At 47.1% G+C, this 22,783-nt stretch overlaps 1 protein-coding gene across 3 annotated transcripts in view; it reads right to left on the reverse strand.

Annotated features, from left to right (window-relative positions):
- Positions 1–22,783, reverse strand: part of DGKH (diacylglycerol kinase eta) — a 1,951,678-nt gene that overhangs the window by 882,609 nt on the left and 1,046,286 nt on the right. For all 3 annotated transcript variants that reach the window (XM_069640477.1, XM_069640476.1, XM_069640478.1), the window contains one exon: positions 18,403–18,542. In XM_069640477.1, the coding sequence (XP_069496578.1) occupies positions 18,403–18,542 (140 nt within the window). The remainder of the gene's footprint in view (positions 1–18,402; positions 18,543–22,783) is intronic.

Below are 22,783 nucleotides of genomic sequence, written 5' to 3' on the forward strand. Positions count from 1 at the left end.
TATCTAGGAGTTTGAGTAGGAATGGGACTGTAGTTATTGGTCGGTAATTAGTCAGTATTGTGGGGTCCAGGGTAGGTTTTTTTTTTTAGAAGTGGAGTGACCCATGCTTCTTTGATACTGGCGGGGACTGTATTGGTATTGAAGGAAGAGTTAACAAAGTTGGTGATAGTGGGGGTGAGTGTGGCGGCGCAAGCTTTGACTAGTTTAGCTGGTACACGGTCTCCTTTACAGTTGGAGGCTTTAAGCTTGGAGATGGTGTCAAGCACTACTTCTTGAGTGACTGGGGTGAAATGGAATAGGGTGTTGGTGTTATCATTGGGAGTGGGGGTGAGGATGGGGGTAAGATCATTTTTGTCTGCTAAGAGCTGTTTTTTGGTAGCCATTTTATTTTGTAGCAAAGAGATTTTGGATGCGAGTGCATCTTGTATGGTTGTGCACTATTCTTTGCTCGAGTTAGAGGCTGTCGCAATGGGTATGGGATTTTCCAGTTCCCGGAGGATGGAGAAAAGTTCTTTCGAGTCTGAGGAGGCGTTGCTGATGCGTGTGGTGAAATAGTTGGTTTTGTGGGATATAATGGCTGTTTTATAGATTTTGTTAGCGTTCTTAAAGGCTTTGGCGGAGTCAATGGTAGGGCACTTATTATGGATGTGTTCCAGAGAGCGCGTAGTTCTTCTTTAGAGAAGCTAGTTCTTCATTGAACCAGAAGTGAGTCTGTTTATGGGCATGTCTGGTTTTCGTTGTGATGGGGGGCTATTTCATCAATAGTGAGAGTGAGGCATTTGTGGTAGTAGTTAGCGATGATGTTAGGTTGATTACTGATGACAGTTATTTTCTAATGTTTTCTTAAGGATGGGAGCAAAGTTATCTACAGTGAGCTGCCGTGGCTTTCTAGCTTCAACGGTGTCCATTATTATGGTTTTGGGAGGACAAGGTTGGTCACTCATGAGGGTGAATTCTATGCAGTAGTGATCTGTCCAATTAAGGGGGGTAATTAAGTCTATGGTGAGTCTGGTGTTGTGAGTGAGGATCCAAACCAGGGTTCTATTTTTGGAATGCCTAGGGGCGTTAACCAGTTGGGTGAAGTTCATGTCTTTGAGTGTTAATTGGAGGGCTGCCGCTTTCGGGTCTAGGTCATCATTGAAGCCTAGGTTCAGGTCACCTAAAATGATACACTTTGTTTTAGATTTTAGATTTAATGATGGGTGAAAGAAGTAGGGGGATGTCGATTTCTGTAAATCACCACGATGTTAATTGTGGTATTCTCGTTCATGGCGAATTTACCCCTCAGTAATTCGTACCCTGCGATTTCTTAAATGGCACTTGATCTGATTTGTAGTTTTCTCTTTGCTACTATAGCTACGCCACCTCTTGTAGATAAGGTTCTGTCGGCTCTGAGGATGGAGTAGTCGGATGGGATAGCTAGGGCTAGAAGAGGTCCCGAGGCTTGGTGGAGCCAGGATTCAGTGATTACTAGTATGTCCAGGTTTTGATCAATGATTAAGTCATGGATTTCAATAGCGTGAGCTCCTAGAGATCGGGTGTTCACGAGGACACTCTTGAAACTCTTGCGTGGCTTAGGATATGCTACAGAAACGAGTGAAGGATTCTGAAGATGCAAGACAGGATGTTTTATTGGAGGAGGAAGTGGTCATGGTTGAGTTGTGCTTTTTGGGTTGCCAGGGGTCAATAGATTTAGGTGCTTTGGTTGTTGTGGTGGTGGGGGTGAGGCTCGAATGGATAGACTTGGTGCGAGATCTTAGGCGATGAGTCCCATCATTCCCTAAGCTGGGGTGGGTTTTGATGCCTAGCATAGTCAGTGATATGGGTGCAAGGGCAGCTCTGTGATCTGTAGATGTGAGCTTTCTTCCTGAAGTAGTTGTAGTGGTGCTAGGGGAGTGAGCTTGATTGAAGCTATTTGGGAATGGTGAGGTCAATGGAAGAAAGGATGTCGGACAGGGTATGGGTGGTGTCTGGGGCAGGCCAATCTAGCGAGGCCATTGCTGAAGGCAAGGAAGTGGCTACCTGTGCACAGAGTGCTAATTAGCATAAGACAGAAAGGGAACATAATACCAAGGAGACAACTGAGCATGGCTAAAGCTGGGCAAATAGTAATAATCCTAAAGACGACAAGTCACTACCAGTGTACTGTAAGGCCAGTAGAGTGGATATAATGCTTACGGGATGCAGCCTCAGTTAAATGCAACCATGCTGGTATGGCACGGGAAGGCAGGTGGGCTGAGAACAAAGAGCAGGCCCGACTAAGAACAAGGATGCTCCCACAGTGCTAAGTGGCAAATGGTTTCAATACAAGGTGCAATGTCAAATAAATGCAGAGTACGGACAAGGCACAGTATGGTGATAGGGCTGAATGCAAAGTACAAGCCTAGCTAAAATACAGTGGTGTTTATACGATGCAAAATAACAACAGGACTAAATACAGGTGCATTGTCAACTAGATTAAAAAATGCTAATGCGGCACAGTATGGAGAATGGGCTGAATACAGGCCCGACTGGGTGCAGAGATACTAACATGATGCAAAAGATACAGGTAGGATGGAAACAGTGTGCTGGCCTTTATGTACAGGATACTACTGTCGCAGCACAGGCGTGTTGGAGGGCTAAAAATACAACGCTGGTGAATGTACTCCCCCAAATAGAAGTGCGACTGGAGGAGCCGATTACGGCCAGGTCATGTCTTACGGTGTAGATCCACCCGAGTGTAGCAACGCAGTTGAAACCAAATAAAACATCCGCCGCTTTAGACAACTGGTAGTGCTAGGGCAATAGTAATCGCATGCAGATATGCAAATTTATCACAGTGGCCTGGGGTAGATGCGCCCGTTGCTCCCAGTTGCGAACAGGGGCAAATAGGCCTTTTGCAGGCCTTCTGCGTGGCCGGCGTTTCCGCCTGCCGGCGGAACTGGAGCAGTTAAAATGAGATGGTTGCTAGGGAATAGGCAAAGCTAGCCTCTTTCTGGCGCCGCTTAGCGCCGGACATCTTTGAAAAATAAAATAGGATGCACGGTTTCCCTGGCTGGGGTCGCTGGTGTAAGGAAAGGCAATTGTGGCACAATGTAGGCGATGATGGGGGGAGGGGTACAACCTTGTCAGCCCCATTAGATACCTCTTGACTAAAGGGTTGGTAGGGGAGAATGAGATGTTATCCGAATTCTTTTAAGCAGCTATGGCCGCCAGGTAGGTACGGCATGTGCCGGTCAGAACCCCTGATTCTGCCATATGTGGCGGAAACAACAACGCCTGATCAAGTGTGGAGGTCAAGGGGTCTATTACCTTTTTCCTTGCTCCTGTATTGATTCCTGGTGGAGTCACTCCTTGCATTCTGAATTATCTTCAGGTTGTCCTGAGACAGGTGGAGGTGCTGCAGAGTAATTTGCTCAGGGACCACGATGTTAGGGCTAATTTCTCTGGGGAGGTGTGTACCACTGCCCTTCACCCCACTGCTGTGAGAGGAGCAGAGTTCACCCCACTGAAAGGGGCACCAGGGCCTGTGCCGAGAGCCGTAATCAGTCCCGAAACCACTGTCTGGCCGGCCACTGCAGCGCTCTCAGGATTAGTCGTGAGTGACTAGCTTCTCTGATCTTGCAGATGACCTTGTCGATAAGTGGGGTTGTAGGGAATGCGTACGACCACATCTCTTTCCATTGAGGTTGCAAAGCATCCCCCAGCGAGCCTGTGCCCTGTGCCAGCCAGGATGCAGACTGCTGGCATTGCCGGTTCTGCTCCGTGGCAAAAACATCTATTTGCAGGCAGCCCTGCTTTTTGAAGATCTCCAGCAGGATCTGCTCGTTCAACTGCTACTCGTAATTGTCTACACCCAATCTTCTGAGTCTGTCCGTCCCCAGGTTTGACTCCCCCAGAAGGTGGATTGCAGAAAGCCATATGTTGCGGGCTATAGCCCATTCCCATATCTTGCTAGTGAGTCTGCACAGGTGTATGGGCAGGGTGTTCTGCTGCTCCCCTGTTTGTTGAGGGTCTGGTGCCCACATGCAAGTGGAGCTGTCTGTCTGAATACAGACCGGACTGACCATTATCACCGGTAGGAAGGCCTTGAGAGTCAGTTGTATGGTCGTCTGTTCGAGCGAGTTGATTTGTCTCATCCGGTCGTCCTTTGTCCACAGACCATGTATATTGTGGTTACCCAGCATGGCTTCCCACCCCTCCAGGGAGGAGTCTGTTGCGATGGTATAAGCCGGCTGGGTTATTTTAACAGTCTGCCTGCCATAAGATTGCTCTCTTGCCTCCACCAAATCAAATCCTGGTGGAGTTGTGCCGGGATGGTGACTGATGCTGCATGAGAACCTGTATCCTGGTTCCAGGAGGCTGAAAAGTGTAACTGCACCCTCCTCAGTTTGAGTTTTGTATATGGAATGGCTAGGAGGCATGCTGCAATAATCCCAAATAGTGTTGGTACCACCAGACCAAAGCTTTCGACCTGCTGAGAAAATGCCCATTAACTGCCTTTAGAGCTGCCATCTTTTCCCTGGTGGGGAAGATCCTCTGTCCTCATGTCCCACATCAGGCCCAGGAAGACCAACGTTTGGGTAGGCTGGAGCCGAGACTTAGAGGATGATGGAGAACTCCAGTTCATAAAGTATATCCATTAGTCTGGAGGCCATATTCGGAAGCCCCCCTCCCCCCGGGGAATCCGCCAGGAACAACCAGTCGTCGAGGTATGGGTTTACGTGGTGGCCTTCTGAACTGAGCAACACAGCCACAGCATTCAGGAACCTCGTGAATACTCACAGGGCTGCATTAAGCCCAAACGGAAGGACCTTGTACTGGAAGTGTGGGTCCATATCTGTACCAAAGGAATGAACTGTGAGGCTGCCATATTGGTATGTGTAGGTATGCATCCTTCAAGTCGAGGGACCACGTTCAGTCTCCCCCACACAGAGACTCTGCTATTAGAACTGGTGTAATCATCTTGAACCTTTGGAGGGGTAAGGATAGGTTTAAGAAGGTTAGATCAAGAACCACTGCCTGGTGTTTATTCTGTATGGCAAAAATCTGAGTAAAACCCCAAGCCTCTCTGCAAGAGGGGTACTTCTTCTACCGCCCGACTCACTATTAGTGAGTGGACCTGCGCAAGGAGAGCTGGTGTCCTGAGTGGTGTAGAGAACTGGGGGATAGGAAGGAGGAGGAGGCCGAAACCATGGGAGGCCACTGATACGATCCATGGATCAGCGAAGAGAGTCCGCTAGGACTGAATGTCACGAGCAAGCCTCCTCACACCGAAGAAATTGTGGAAATTGATAACCTTGTCATTGCATCTTTCCCTCTGAGGCTGGAGGGGGACTGGAAGAAACCCTTGTGTGTTGCTTGCACCTGTGGTGGCTGGGGGACCAGTCAGGCTGCCTAGCTCTCCTGTCATGAAAGCCCCTGAATCCGCCAAACGTTCTTCCACTGTCTGATCGGGTTGTCCCTGTCTGAACGGCTTGGATGAAGGCTTTGCCAGTATAGTCAAGGACTTGGCGGTTTGGGAACGGTTCTTTTTCTTGTCCAACTCCTCGTCCGTGGAAGAGAGGAAAAAATCTCCCTCCCCCTTTCAAAGAGAAGATCCAGGATGCAGTCTTGCACGTCCGGGTTAAACCTTGTAGCTTTTAGCCACATCGTCCGCCTCATATCTGGGGCCATGCAAATGGCCCTGGTGTCTGTGTCGATATGAGTAACAGATGACTCCATTAGGTCTTGTGCCACTAGTCTGGCTTTGGCCAGTCCTGCTTTAAAAGGACACTTGCTTGTGTACAGGAAGATCAGGAAGGAACTCCGCAATTTCCCTCCATAGCCTCTGTTTGTGGCAGCCACCATTGCGTCTGCGTTAGCTTGCCGCAGGTGAAGGCCAGCATTGGAGTATACTTTTCCCGTAGGCCTCCAGAACGTTCTCTTCCTTGACTAATCAGGCAGAGGTAGAGGATGATTGATATGTCTGTGGTTTGGCATACATGGACACCGCTTCTATCACTGATGAATGAAGTTGAGGGTAAACTGATAAGGAGTGTATCCCCTTCTGCATGCCTGCATTTACCGTCCAGCCGTTTGTGGGCTGCGTGGAATGGGGCGTGGACCAACCCATTTTTGCCACAGCTTCCACGTTTTTTTAAAGTGGTATGACTGATCTGGTGGGCGATCTGATTGTTAGGACTTCCGCCAAAACCCCTACTTCTGGCTGTTCCTTCTGTCCAGGTACTCGGCCAATCCTGGTAGCCTATTGTGGAAGGCCCTGGCAGAGGAAGAAGTGTCAGGAACTTCTTCTTTGTCCATGTGCCCCTGATCCGCAGCATCTTGGGGGTCCGCAGGATCTGAGGGCGTTGTGGCTGGAGGAGGTGTGGCCTGGGGGGATGCAGGGATACTGTAATGCTAGGCTATGCAGGAGTCGGTTTCTGTGTGGTCGGAGAGACCACCAAGACTACTGGAGCCGGCTGCAGCTGGACTGGAGCAGAAGGCTGTGTAGGAATAGGTGGAAGAATGTCTTTTATAATTACCCTCAGGATGCCACTTATTTGGGGAGACTTCAATAGAGTGAGGAACTTCATAAAATCATTCCACGCACACTGGAGATGTGCGCTCCTGCAGAGGCACCGAATGAATGCCTGGCATGCAGGCTGCGCTCTTGCCAGCCCTGAGCGCAACTGGACTCTGTGTATGACCCCTGCCCGAGGGGACCAGGTAGTACGTACACCACGTTACCTGTGGCGTGATCATGGGAGTTCATTCCACCCTGGAAGTGAAGTCCTGCCTCTGGGGTTTGCTGGATTGGCGTGCGTCCGTACGTGCCGCCATTTTATCCACCTGCGATGCCAGCTTGTCCTGGACCGACGCACGCTTTGTTTGCATGTCTGTCATCGTATTGGTTCTGGCCTCCGCTTGTGCGCGTGTCAGGTTCATTGTGTGTTGGAATGTGTGCTATGGATGGGAGTTCTATTTTTGGATGTCAGTTCTATTCTTCTCTGTTGTTGGTTTCGCCTCAACCATATCTATGCAGTGTGTGGGGAAACTCCCAAGTCAAGATGGCGGTTCTCTACTGGCACCCTGATTGGCTGAAAAGGGATAAATGTCAGACAATGAACATTCTAAACTGCCTTTCATTGTCAACAGCCAGCTGAGAGGATATGAACTCTGGAGCTCCTGTAAATTAGGCATTATCGTGTGGGGCTACCTTGTGGAGCAGAAACAAGCCTGAACATAATTACAGGAGATAGGAGAACATCAGGCTGCTGATCGTGACTGCAGGTTCCTAGGAAATACAGGAAGCTAAGTGAATTTAGACTGAATTTATTTCGAGTTTATGTAATTTCTTCAGGACAATTTTCCATTGTAGAAATCTTTCCGACACCAGTATAAATTGTTAAAATAAGAAAGGTTTAGATTGGCTTGCACAAATTGTGCATTCAGGTCTGGTTTCATGTAACTGTTTCTTTCCCTGAATAAAGGTTTTTGAAAGGGAAAGACCACTCTGTGTGACGTTCTGTTGCTAGGGAACGTTCACACTAAGCTTTGAGGACGCGGAGCGCACTGCATCAGCAGGTGTCTTTGTTTGCTCAGTGTGATACGCACCAACATTCCAGGCGCCACTTCCTTGTTGGGATTGGGCCTGGAAGCATATTTATTGTGGCACTTTCATTTAACTGTGCAGAGGCGTTTACATATTTATAGGCAGGAGCACAGCTACTTAACAGCATCCAGCCCAGGAGACTATTCTGAGCGTGTGCGCAGCAACCCCACTGTGTACATTTCAGGAGACATTTGATTGCACGTGCACAGTGACTTCACTGGGACTCTTTTCAGAGGCAGAGTAAAAGCGAGCCAGTGCATTCGCATTCAGGAAGAGATAATACATTACTTCTTCAGTAGTTTTAGCAATTTCTCCAGAGAAAAGAAATTGTTTTATAGTATGATACAAAATAATCCAGCAGGAGAAGAACTCTTAAAACAGTTGCTAAGGTATTATAAAAGAAGGGGTAAAGGTTTCCACACTCATTTATGCTGGTTTTATGTGAACTATAAAGGAAAACTGTGATGTTTAATTTAAAGCATTACTGCAGGATACCCCTCCTATTCCTTTAAAAAAAAGATGGTTCTAACTACAAGTATTGGATACATCTAATATTGCAAATCTTTCCAGGAAGTCAAGAGTGTGAATACAAGGGGGCGTGGCCAGCTACTGAGCAATGCAGACTTGAGTCCCCTGGGGCTCCTTCTGCCGTTGCGAATATCCTGATAAAAGAGCCTGACATCCGTGCTGTTATGGGCCATAAACAGCACCACTGGTAGCGGAAACGCTGGAGCACAGTCTGCTTTAACGTGTGGGCTAAACACGACCCACATGCAACAATCTGACTGTCAGAAAACCTTACGGTGGTGCGCAGAGCAGATAGCCAAGATGGCCACCGGTAGTGAAATGCAACCGATGCGATACGTGTAAGCGAACCTGCCACAAAGCTTACCGTAGCAAACAAGTTTGTTGCGGCGTGGTCGGCGATCGGCTCGCCCAGCAGGAGGAGTTAACTGGATGAGAAGGGGCGCCCCCACAGGCACGCAATGGACAGACTGTTACATGGTGCTGAGAGGCAAAGACCACACTGACCAGCCGGCAAGAGCAACCTCCGGTGGAACCCGGGCAAGACCGCGGCACAAGCAATTGGTGCGGTGACCGAGGCGAGCCTGCAGAGCCCACAGCCCTGAACGGAGGTGCTCCAGACAGCTACTGGATCCTTGAGCGGGCCCAGAGGAGGAGCCCTACGTGTGACCGAGGCAGCGGAGGCGGAATGGATCTGCCAGCAAAGTGCGTGGGGGTCAGGCATCCGGCCGTCACATTGCAATCGTCCAAAATGTGAGTACACATCACCAAACAAAGCGCACGGGCCCCACTCCCAGCAGCAGTTAACATACCGCAGAGCTGCGGTGAGCCCCTGGACTACACCCGGGGCCAGAATCCAGACAGAATATGTGCACCACGCGCGGCAAAACAGCCTAGATACCAGTGAGAACATTACCAAGGGGTTGAACACTGCATAAGAAAACGCACTAAAGAGGGTGCACTGGGGGACCACAACGCAGAGCTACACAAGTACCCCGCCTGCATTATCCTCTGCCTCCCCCCCCATAACATACCAGCGAGAGACCGTAGACCAACGTGGGGGGCAAAGTGTCAGACTAAAACCTGCACAAACCCGGTGAGTTCCACTACTGTGCAAAGCGCCAGGCGGTGCACCCGCCTCTGAAGAGCCGGTACTGTACAGGCGAAGGAGAAAGAGTAAAAGTAAAAGCAAGCCCTCCTGACACCAGTTCACTCCAAAACATCGGCACACGAGGGATAGCGTGAATGCTGATCTAAAAGAAAACCAGTACAGCCAACACAAGCCTGTGTGAGACCGGAGAAATAACAAAAGTCAACCGCTCCCCCCCCTCCATGCACCCCCAGCCAATGTGCGGTACACAGATTCGAGAACCAACCAAATCATAGCCAAGGTCGTGGCGTGGATTCATACGCTGAAGCAGAAACCACCATATTTGTGGTTGACACACAATGCTGACTAACACCACCCCCCGCATTCCGACTCTGACAAATCGGTGCAAATTGCTGCGAGCTGCCCGCCAACCACCGTAATGGAACCTTCCAAACAAGACTGGCCAGCACCTGCGTCTGTAATGGAGAAGGACAAAAAAAAGGTTAACTAATCAAATGATAAAGTTAAATGTTAAAGGTATTTGTACTGCGCACTGTCATGAACGGAATTGGTCCCCAGGCGCTCTGGCGGATCTGTAAACGATAAGGTGGGCTGGGTTAGTAAGGTGAAGAGGGAGTAGGATAGTGAGAGGAGTGGTGTTCTGTTGGCAGCTTCAGCTCACCACGTCAAGCTCCCAAACTAGAACACGATCAACCAGACACAATGGTAGGAGCGGAGAACACTATATCCTTGAATGATGATATGGCTGCAATTGCAGACTCCCGGGCCTCCATGGAACAAAAAATGGATGGCATCAGTATGGACATTTCACTCCTCCACCACGACTTACAGAAATTGACATCCTGCACTGGGGAAGCAGAACAGCGAGTCTCTGGGACTGAAGATGGATTACACAATCTAGAAATGAGACTAGCCAGGGTTAAAACACACCTGAAAACAATGGAGGAGAAATTAGAAGGCAGTGAGTGAAGGTTAAGGCGAAACAACGTTCGTATCCTGGGCTTGCCAGAAAAAACTTAATGCCCCTCCATGGAACTGTTCCTTGAACAATGGCTTACTGATATGTTCGAACCCAAAACATTCTCAAAGTTCTGTTCAATCGAACGTGCGCACAGCATGCCCACTGGAAGACTGATACCTGAAGCGCCCATGCGCACCATAATAGCAAAGCTGTTAAATTATAGGGACAGAGACGTGCTACTCCAGACGGCACGTGCCAAGGGCACACTGACCTATAATGGGTCCAAAGTTGCGTTCTTCCCAGACGGTGTCCAGTCAACTCGTCGAAAAAAAACTGGTCGACTGCAATTTGGTCGACGCAATTTGGTCGAAAACCAAATGGTCGAATTTTTTTTTATTTATATATTTATTTTTCGGGTTTTTGTTTAGTTAAAAAAGGGGTTTTTAGAGAAAAAAAGGGGGTTGGGGGGGGACCCCCCCCCAAAAAAAAAAAAGGGTTAAAATAAAAAAAAAAAAAAATTCGACCATTTGGTTTTCGACCAAATTGGTTCGACCATTTGTCTGGTCGACCAATTTTTTTCGACGAAATGTGTGGCAACCTCCCAGACTACACGATGGAAGTGCAAAAAGCCAGGCAGTCGTTTGACCAACTTAAAAGAGAGCTTCAGACCCTAAATGTGAAATACGGCATAATATTTGTTCTCCTCTAGCAGCTGCAGACCCCGTACCCATTACATGTGGCGTACCCCAAGGTACATGTTTGTCTCCCACTCTGTACAACATCTTCACAAAGCCCCTTTTCGATGATCTAGATGGTCTAGGTATCACCTACACTAATTACACAGATCCTCATCCCGTTGACGAGAGATTATGACAAGGATTTGGCCTTTGTGAACAGAGTTTACCTCATCATCCAGGCATGGATGGCCGCCCATGGACTTTGCCTGAATGATGACAAAACCGAACTCCTCATCCTAGGCTCACCCTCCAACATTAAAAAAACTTGGTCCCAATTATGCTTCCTTCATAATTGACACCAACAACATTACTGTGGCCAAAGTAGTCAAAACCCTCAGCTTCTACATAGATTCTACGCTTACCTTCGGTAAACAAGTAAATGCTATGGCCTCAGCCACTTCCTATACCTGCAAGTTAATTAGAGCAGCCAAACCCTTCCTTTCTCCCAACAATTGCGTCACCCTAGCAAGAGCACTAATACTGTCTAAATTAGACTATTGTAATGCTCTATATATAGGCAGCAACAACATTACATCCAAAATTAAGACCCTTCAAAACAATGTATTAAGAGCTGCCCTAAGTCTTCCCAAGAACACCCATATATCAGACCTCAGGAGATCCGTCAACTGGCTTTCCACTAAAGATAAAATTCTCCTTAAAACCGCATCTCTGACACATAAATGCCTCAACCACGCAGCCCCTCAATACCTCAGACAGATTCACTAGACAAACAGCCTTACGCCCCCTAAGAAAAGCAAACTCTAACCTCTTGCTAGTACCCAGATTTAAGCTCACTAAATCCAGTGGGAGTAGTTTCCCTGTCAAAGCAGCACACCATTAGAACTCCCTTCCCCTGCCTTAAGGGAAGATCTCTCCTACTTACAATTCAGATCTAATCTCATTCATTGGCTAAAGGAACATGACGCTTGACCATACCGCACCAGTTTCTCCGGGATCTATTGTATATATGCTCTGCTTTATTTATGCATTCCCCCTAACTAACTGCATGTACCGTTTGTTTTCGTTCTATACGCTTGTTCCTGTATACAGCATTGTAACCATGGCTGTACTGTACCTAATCCCGTCGATTCTGTAATTTAAGCTTAACAACCCTCATCATGCCTTCGCGTCCGAATACCCTCGGGTCTGGTGAGCAATATAAATAATAAAACAAACAAACAAACAATATTCCCGTCCCAACTTAAGATATATCATGCAGGAACAACGATGCACTTCACTGATCCTAAGGAGCTGGGCTGAGAAACATATTGAAGGTGACTCGGGACAAGTGACAAACAACAGAAACCGGAACCCTCGTGAGCTGCCAGAGAGAGAGCTGCTGGCCCCGCAGCCACCGGCACAGGAGCCAATACAGCAGGAGGGAATGGACTGAAACGGAAACACCTATGAAGCAAATCATCCCTCCACAACCCAGACAATGGACAACCACACTATTATAACGTGTGCGCAGCACACTAACTCATAGAGCATGGATGTGTCTAGAATGTAACGGCCAACGTAGGTGCATAACCCCCCCCTCCCTCTCTCCGTTTGATCTTTCCCTTTATCCTTTCCTTCTCAACGTTTACATACCACTGGGCCTAGGCCCCTGGTGAGAGTTACTAATGTTAATGTTCTAACTGGAGGCGTGCTGTTTGCCGACCTCCGACTACGGTTCGGGCAACAGATGCTTCAGGTTGGGGCATAGTATGGGGTGGGGGGAATGAAAGAAAGGAAAGTTGGTAATGTTTTCAATTTCCAAGTATATGTTGCAAGTATGAAAGGACGGAGGGGGACGCACCCAAACATTCCTGGATCCGGTTAGAACTCAATGCACATAGCACAACCATAGACTGGCACACAACAGGGACACAGGCCACTAGCAGCTGCCCTACATACCGTATTTAACACTTACATCTAAAACTACCAAATGCCTACAAGTAACAGAGTAAACCGGGCCTTAAAAGTAATGACCTGGAACGAAAACGGACTGGGGAGCAGCATAAAAAGGAGATTGGTGTTACAATTCCTAAACAGACACAGCCCGGATGTGCTCTTCCTAACGGAAACCCACCTGGCAGGCATGAACAACAACCGCTTTGGACGCACTAACTACCGCACAGCGATACAGACAAGCTTTACAATGGGCTTGAAAGGGGTGATAACACTCATACACAAGAGACTCCCATTCACCCTAGCGAAGGTGATACAAGACACTGGTGATAGATTCACGTACCTTACAGGCACATTATGGGACAAAAAGCAAAAAGGCCTCCTTGCTGGCGATCTAGTCCCTTTGCATGTTGCTAGCCACAATGATACAAGACATATCACCGTTGTTGATTCAGGATACATCTGAGATCCTAATCCTGGGAGGGGACTTTAACGAGGTTCTAGACATAACTCAAGACCGCACACAGCTAAGCGGTAGTGACCCCAACACACGTACTAAACTGGCAACATTCGCTAAAGCTTTTGGACTTCGGGATTTGTGGCGCGACCTACACCCAAATGATAGGGAATACTCATTCCATTCTGGGACACGCTTCATTGTCCTAGCTGGACTACTTCTTCCTACCTGCACCCATGATACACATGGCTACGCAGGCAATTATTCTACCAAAGGGCATTTCAGATTACTCCCCACTGCTCATACTGATTGAAACCTCTAAACCATCACCTCCGCCACTATGGCGCCTGCACTGATACCATCTGGGTTTCCCAGAGCTGACTGAACACAATCAAAACGCCAGCAAAACATACTTTTAGCTGAATGTAGACTTGGTGGAGTGTCCTATTACACTCTGGGAGGCCTACAAACCAGTACTCCGTGGTGAGGTAATCTCCTGGACCACAGCGCATACAAAAACACACCTCAAGGCAATAACAGAAGTAGAGCAGGAAGTTAAAAAAGCTGAAACAGCTCACCTTACCCAGGACCAGACAGACGCATGCAGAGCCTTAATCCTAGCCCAAAAGAAATTGCAAAACGTGGCACCAGAGAACGCCAGACAGGCCCATGATGCAATGAAAGCTAGGATCTATGAGACAGGGGATAAAGCGGGGAAAATGCTAGCGTGGTTGGAGCGACGGAATGAAGGCCATAGCCAGGTGCGAATGATCACCCCAGATAATGCCGACCCACGCCTAATAGATGCGCAGATAGTGAAGGGTTTTGCGCAATACTATGAAGATCTGCATCACGCCCCTAATGACAGCCTCTCGTCCTCCATACTGGATGAGGTCATCCTCCCCCTCCTGACCCCCGCACAAAGCACTATTTTAGAAGCGGAAATCACAGAAGAAAAAATGGCACAACTCCAATCTGCTAAAACACTTGGTCCGAACGGTTTCCCGTTGGAAACCTGGAAGCAAATAGGAGGCAATGAGATTGCCCCTCATCTTCTGAATATGTAATGTAAAGCAAGAGAACTGGGCAGCCTCCCGGCAGACCATAGGAAGGCCACTATAATAGTAATACCCAAAACCGACAAGCCACCAGAAAAGTGCAGCTCATACAGACCAATATCCCTGATTAATAGCGAAACAAAAATCCTAAATAAAGTCTTGGTAATGAGACACCAAAGTTATAACATCCCTGATCCACCTGGATCAATGTGGCTTTATGCCCGGCAGATCCACGAGGATGAATATATGCAGACTTCATTTAGTAATTGTGCGGGCCCAGACCATAGAGGTCCCATTGGCACTATTGGCGTTCGACTGTCTACTGGGACGCTCTCTGGGACATCATAAGACGGATGTGGTTCGGGGTACAATTTTTGAGCTGGGTCAAATTACTGTATGCTTCACCAGTAGCTGAGGTCAAGGTGAATGGGTGGGTGTCTAGACCCTTTGCACTGGGAAAGGGGACGAGACAGGGCTGCCCCCTGTTGGCAGTACTCTTCGCATTGGCAATGGAACCGCGGGCTATACTGCTGAGGGAGTCGCATGCCTGGAGGGGATTCCCAAGCCCAGCAGGTTGGGAAGACAGAGTCTCCTTATATGCGGACGACTTGCTGATATACCTGAGAAACCCGGCTTCAGCGTGCTCAGTGGGCACGCAATTATTAGAACAATATGGGGCCTTTAGTGGACTAAGGGTTAACTGGAAGAAGTCAACACTGTTCCTGATCAACGATGCAGGAGGGAGGCTCCCTGAGTCCTGCCCATACAAGATCATAAAGGGACCACTTTCGATATCTGGGGATCCAAATCACGCACAACCTTAACAAATACACAGCTGATAACCTGCACCCCATCATGGAAAGATTTCCAAGAGACGTACAGCACTGGATGTCTCTCCTCCTGACTTTACTAGGTCTAGCAGCCCTGTTTAAGATGTTGGCGCTCCCCCGATTTATATACTTCTTGTAAAATGCCCCAATACACATACCCACGAAGACATTTCAGATAATAGACTGCACAATCAGGAAACTCCTATGGAGTGGTGGGCACCCAAGTAGAACAATCCAAATACTTCAGATGTCTATATGGGAGGGTGGTATCCGTCTCCCATGACTAGAGACATATTACTGGGTCAGCCAGTTGTCGGTGATCAATGATGCACTACACGAGGATGTAACACTACCACACGTGCGCGCAACCCTGCTGCTGAAACTATACTTAAAACCACACGAGCCACTTCATAAAGATATGTTGACACAGACATCCAAAATCTGGGCAGAGATACATGCCTTTCTTGGATGGGAAAAGAAGGTCACACCGCTACAACCACTATGGGAGAACAGCAACCTCCATGAAGTAATGCCCCGATGGCCATCCTGGGAGGAGTGCGATGTGCGAAAAGTGGGGGACATAATAGCAAATGGGACCCCCAAACTCTGAGTATCTAATGTTGACTTTCAACCTCCCAGCAAACGAAAGATACCACTACACACAACTCAGACATGCCCTATAACAACACCTACCTGCCCTGGCCAATATGCCAGAATGTACCCCAGTGGAAAGAAATATAGTCGCAGAACGAATCGACATGAAAGTCACCACAATCATGTACGCTGCCATCACCTCCTTTGCCACACCTGAACTACTGAGTCTGAAAACCAAGTAGGAAAGGGATGTAGGTGTTATTATGCCAGAAGATTGGATCAAGGCCCTAATGTGCCCAAGTGAGGTGCCATCTCGGCCAGACTACGCTCGATTCATTTAAAGATACTACATAGTGTATACTATCCGAGAGTGGCACTGTACCGCTGGGTCAAGGTAGCAGAACCCAACTGCCTGCGTTGTTGTAACGCGGAGGGTATGTTCCTCCACATATTATGAGACTGCCCAAGCATACAATTCTACTGGCAGCAATGCTGTGAAATATTGTCAAAGGTCCTGGGCCAAACGATCCCTAGGGATCCCAAGACATTGTTGTTGGGAATAGAGTGGGAGGAGGATTTGTCAGATATGAAAAACTGTGTCTGTCAACCACCACTGCAGTAATCAAGAGGAACATTGCAAAACTATGGGGTGTTGCAGAAGTACCGACGGTCGAACAATGGACTGCAGATGTACAATTATGCGCTATCATTGAGCAGAGAGTATATAGAGCAAGGCGATGCCCATAAAAAGCTGGCAAAATCTGGCAAGGGTGGAAAGATGCAATGTAAGCCCCTGTCTGAAAATGGTGCTAGATGTCATACAAGTGTGTAAAACAGAACTGTTAGTTACATGAGACCGGAGCGACTGACTCGAACCCAATGTCTCCCTCCTTTGATGCTTTTTGTGGTTTTGTTTTTCTGTTGACCCGATATGGTCAGTTGTTGTCAATTTCAATGCAAAAAAAACAATAAAATATGTTAATTAAAAAATAAAGTGTGTGAATACAAAATTTAATTTCCTCTAGGCAGTTTGAAGAGGCATGCCAGGTTTTGACATCAGATTGTTTAAATTCAGAGATATTGGAAATAAGGGGGGTTTGTGGGATTTGTGCAAATGTTAAAGAGGCTTGTTTTTCTTTCTTCTTCTTTCCACTAAAGACTTTCGTGAAGTAGATGGAGGAGATCTGGATTTATTATTTTATCTACTTCCCCTTTCCCCCTGGGGTGTACCGTGCTCAGCTGTTCGCTATTGGATTAGTGCACTACGCTCTTGAGGGACTGTTGGGGGTTTAGCAGCTTCTGCTGACAAACTCATCTGATCTCAGCCTGACAGTGCATAGCATCTGCACTTCCCTGCACCTCAGGCATGGACCTGGTAGGCTGACCACCCTCGGACATGGATCCGGTAGTCCTACTGCATGTAGGCACCCCCTCAGGCATAGGCCGGTACTAGTGCGGAGCCCCTCAGAGATTTCCCGGAACAAGATTCCTCTAGCCCCTCAGCACAAGGCTCACCAAGCTACCGGCCTAGGATCAGAGGGATCCCTGGATCCTCCCGGTCCTTAGGCCGGTAGCTTGGTGATCCTCGGTACCCTGGCTGGTGACAGGGTATGGGTGGCCCCTCCTGCCCGACTGCTTCCCGGGGAAAGAGAAATCTCTGCGGGGTGCTTTGGGTAACAATTACCTTGGCCTTCGTTTTCCTGCGCAAGTACTCCTTGAACTGTTTGGGTGGAAACCTGGAGAACAGCACCCTCCACCTCACGAGCAGGTTCGAGTTACTGGGAAGTAAGGGCATTGCACGCTGAACAGCCGTGGTCTTGGCTGAGGCAGAGAACGCGTGGGTCCGACCCCAGAAAGGATCCTTCGCAGGATGGGCACCTACTAAAGCCTACCGACATGCGCCGGGGAGGGACGAGGCACTGAAGGCCATAGTAAATTTAAGTTCCTAAGAATTTGGAAGATTTGAGAAAAAATGAAGAGAAAGAGGGATAAAGCCCCATGGGAAGACTTGGAAACGTGTGGAATTAAGCGAGAAAACAAGGCCTCAACCACAGCGCAGGTCGACGTGGAATAGAGGACTGAGATATGGGGCTGGAGGGCAAAGTCAAGGGAGCGCATGCTCCCGGGGCTGCGCCCCTGCATGCAACTAAATTCAAAGGGGTAAACACATTTCTTCAGGTGAAAAAGGTTCCGTTCCCATACCTAGCAAGGGATGCTCATGCAGTATGGAGGAAAGGGGACGGGATGTAGGAGTAAAGATGATTGACTGTCGTGCCTGGCTGGGGTGGTGACTAATGTGGGGCATTTCACAGCAATGGCCGGAGCATGCTTTAAATTTAAAGGTAAAAGAGAATGATCTGGTGCAAATGGCTCAAATACCTTGCCCAATGGGGGGCCAAACTTCAGGGTAAATGTCATAGGACATAGAAATAACATGGAATACATGTAATTCTTTTAGAAAAGAAAACCTATATGATCTCCTGTATTCTAGTATCATGGATTCTAGACATGAAAAAAACTAGAGAGAGAGAGCAGCTGACTTAAAACATGCATAAACATAATTGAGCTACATAAAAAAGCATTTACAATTTGGGGTTCTCCCTCTTCCTTAAAAATCTTCAAATCCTTTGGAAACAACCCAACATTTTGTGTGTTTTCCTTACCTGTCCAGCATTTTAGTACTGGCTCGTTCTAGCTTTTCCAAAATTTGGGGCAGTTGAGTATCGTCATCACATGACCCTCCCCATCCTAGGACACGAGCAAGATCATTTCCAGTACCTAACGGAAGCACTCCCAGTTGACACTGAAATACAGAAAGAGATTTATTCTGCTACTTGAATTATCAAGAACCAACACAAAATCTAATGGTAAATCTCAAGGGATAAATTAGTTTTCAAAAATTGATTAGCAGAGTTTGCTAATTACATTATTTTTGATTAGCAAACAGACTCATTTGATTAGCAATTTTGTACTAATATTGTTAGTCACCACAAGTTATTTGTAACCAAGACATGAAATGAGCAACAATACAGCAGTTTTGCATACCGCTAAAATAAGACATTAGTGAGAGGAGTCAGGCCTTGCAAATTCTTTAAACTTCAACTAGACCTGCAGGTCAGGTAACTTAGTTTACCTATTCAACCTAAGAGAAATGCACTCGACCCATAGCAACGGAGGACAACACATTTAAAAAGTGATTTTTTTAAAATGTCCCTACAAACCCACTTTATGTTTGGCACACTGCTGCCACCCAGAGGCCAGCCATGCAGTGTGAAACGTTTGACATTTTTCTGCAAAGTAAATGTTAAATAAAAGTTTCAAACATCTCTTGCAAAGGCTACTTGCCCTTTATAAAATCTGCTTGACTATGCAGTGGGTGAAAAGACTTTGCGAGCCACAAATAGTGTCTGTAAAATATAAAAGGTTAGCTGCATGAATGGACGCAAATAAATAGATATGATAAAAGGCTCTGAAAACAGTTTGGCTAGCTGTCTCCTGCAGGTGGTAATATATAATACAATTATAAAGCAAATCGTACTATGGCAGCCAACTACAGTGTTTGGTATTGCAGTAGATATGTAGATTTACAGACTGGATGGAACTATTGATCACTACTTTATTTATTCATTATGTAAGAGGTAAGAAAGACTAAGCAGAGTGGATTGCGTAGCAGGCCGAGAACTGGGCAAACTAGGTGGAATATTGTAGTTTGTTGGTTTATACCAGGTACCCTGAAAGTGATGTGACCACAGAGTGATAACACAGAATTTCAAGGAATATGGGCTTGCTCACGGGTTGAGCACCAGTTGCAAGACGTATGCAACCTGCAGGTTACAGAACCAGGTTTGCCATCAAAAGAATTTGATCATGTACATTTTCAAATGTGTTCACTTGCCAATATGGTGCATCTTTCCCAACAAAATGAAATACAGTGGGCATTATGAAATTTTGATTCACTAACCTAAACATTACTGTAACACATGGAGATGATGCAGTGTGTTACAGTATCAATACTGTAATTATACATTATGTAACAACTTACATTTTAGGAATGGAATTGCATGACTTTATGAAAATATAAAGTTGAGACATACTGGTCTTTGCTAGACAGGATATAGAAAGCTTAATAAAAGTATCATCCTGATTACTTCTGGCTTGCAATTATTTTAAAAAGTAATTCTTGCCTAGCACTCCCAGACATGCCTTTGGCATTTGGAGAGGATTACAGCTGCACTTTCTCTCCATTAGCACTTGAAGTGAACAGAGGAGAGGGTGAGGAGAGCACCATGAGCAAGAGAGGAATGTAGGGCAAGCTCTGCGTTCATTGAAGGGGCCAACTTAAATAGTTAACTTTGCTACACAGGTGTCCATTTGATTAGCAAACCTACAGAATTGCGTAGCAAATTGCTATGCGACACTGCTTATTGTATGCCTCGAATCTACAAGTAAAATAACACAAAATCTGTTATTTCTATAACCTGCATTTCATGCAATAGACTAAGGAATCATTTAACCCATTGAATCCAGCAACAATTCTCTAATAATGAAGATTACTCGGGCTTAAAGCACAGGGAGTACTGATTCTGTTAAAGACTCAGCATTATGCTTCAACTTCTTTTATTCTTTCTCTTCAACAGTTTAAGAATCTGTAACCCTTTCTTTAATATAATTTCCTTTTTTTTCTTCTTTTTCCCTTTTAAGGGAACTACAAATCCCTGTTAGTCCCTTCTGTTCTGTAGTTCTTTGACAGTCTACCTCTTCACGACCTAGCAACCCACTTCCTGCTTAGGTCCTTTCCTCTTCTTTTGATGCTGCGACCAAGAACTCCATGAAACCATGTCCTATTTAGGCAACTTGAGACCACCAAACAACTCTGGGCACGGTCGTCAACTACTCAAACTCCTCAGTGACCGCTGACCAACTCTGATTCCTTCTCCTTACACTCTGGGAATTCAGCTGTTCTTCTGTTCTTCCCCTGGGAGACAAGAAAGAACAGCTCAAGGCAAGTGTTTGCTTACCCCCAGAGACAGTAGACTTATAACAAAAATGATCCAGACAATCCTGCATACACTGGGCGGGAATAATGCTTGCCTCTGTTTCTTTTATGGAACCAAGAATCCCTGTGCTGTAAGCCTGGGAAATCTTCATTCTATTTCAAGACCAGTGGCACACATTAAGCTTCTTCAAAGCTGTAGGCTCCTGCCGCCGCTGCTGATACTGTTTTTAAAGAGTTATTTCAAACCAATGTCATTGGACAAATGCGCTACCGTCAGGATATCCTGCAAGCTGACCCCTGAGGCGAAAGCCTTGGACTCCATCGCTCCCCTGATGGAATGAGTGCTGAACCGTGTCATGTGCATTCCTGTCTGCGCCATTACTTTGCACACCCATCAAGCTATGGTGGCTAAAGCTACGGCCTTGAAGGGGATCCTAGGCAATATCAGCTGTTGCATCATGACAGCCGGTCTCATTTCAGCTGTCTTGGCCTCGTATTCCCTAATGCAAGACACCACGCAAAGCTGTCAATGTCTCGGCAAGTGAGGATACGAGACTGAGAAGAAATTGGTCTTCGTCCATTTCGCAATGGTAAACGTCACTCCCTCTGGCCCATAAACCTTCCTGTCAATCTATAGGGCCTTGACATGTGAAATTCTCTTACAGGAGACTAGACACAGAAGCACTGCTAGTTTCCCTGACAATTGTATCACTGACAGATACTTGTTCACGGGTCCCCTGAAGAGAAAATGCAATACCAAGTCGATATCCCAAAGATTTGCGTATTTCAGTAGCGGATGGATCCAAAACTTTACTCCTCTAACCAACCATATCACAGCCGTATGATCCGTCTTTCCTTTGATAAGGCTACGCCCTGCCGATATGACAGATCTGCAGACTCCTAATGTCCTAAATGCCTTACCTGCTGCTAATAAGGCCAAGTAGAACATGCACTACAGGGTCAGAAATGGGACTCTCTGGCTCTTGTCTTGAGCCACCATTCCAGTTCTGTCCTCCCTTCCTGATCCAAGAGAATCATCTGATGATACCTCAGGCTCTGGTGAAGGTGTTTCGTCTTCAGTCTCTGCAGGGATCTGTAGTGGAGCAGTCCAGGGAATATGGCCTGAATCGAGGTGCCTAACAATCCTACAATCCTTGCAAGCATCCAAAGGGATATCAAAGGTCTCCTGAGATGCATCCTAATCTTCTTGATGTCTTATCTTTTTCGCTGGCAGCGCGAGAGTGGCTTTCTGCTACCTATTATGAAGCCTGGGAAGTTCATCCCACTGCTGGTGGACAAGCTTGATTTCTCTTGGTACATGAGACATCCGAGGGAAATCGGGAGGGCTCTTATCGTGAGTTTGCTCCGCCAGAGCTTCCATGCTTTCCACTAAAAACAGGATGTCGTCTAGGTAGACAATCCTGATGCTCCTCTCTCTAATCGCCCGCTGACACGGGACTCATCAGCTTGGTAAAGGCCCATGGTTCTGATAAAAGCACGAATTGCAAAGGCTTGAACTGTCGGATCCCTTCTCCTCACCTGAAGCTCAGCCAAGGTCTGTGCTCTGGAGCTACCGGTAGTGTACTGGCCAAATCATCCTTCCGTATTATGCCCCTGAGGAAGTGAATGCCCTCCATCTTGAAATGCCTGTACACTATCCACCCGTTTAGTATCAGTTTATCACGTGTTTCACTTTGTCCTTCCTGTGGGCCAGAAACATATTGCTGGAGAAGGGAGCAGCACACAAGTCGCTGCACTCTAAGGCCTTCTTCTTGCATAGTTGCTGCAACTCGGTTTCTAGTAGCTGGCATTCCCTTAGACAAAACATGGGGAGTGATGCACGCTTGCGAGGGTCTCTCCACAAACTCTAGCCAAAATCCTGGCAATGTCTGCAATACCCAAGCATATAAACTCTTTGGTTCTCCCACTACTCTCCCATTGCAGAGTACACCCAGTGATGCCTCTCACCAGACTGAGCTCCCTGAAATCTGCTGTAACTCCTTCCTCTGCGACCTCTCGTACTTCTGCCTCTCGCAGGGATGAACAAG

Source organism: Ambystoma mexicanum, chromosome 7q (assembly GCF_040938575.1).
Source record: "Ambystoma mexicanum isolate Mex_15411 chromosome 7q, UKY_AmexF1_1, whole genome shotgun sequence".
Classification (NCBI taxonomy): domain Eukaryota; kingdom Metazoa; phylum Chordata; class Amphibia; order Caudata; family Ambystomatidae; genus Ambystoma; species Ambystoma mexicanum.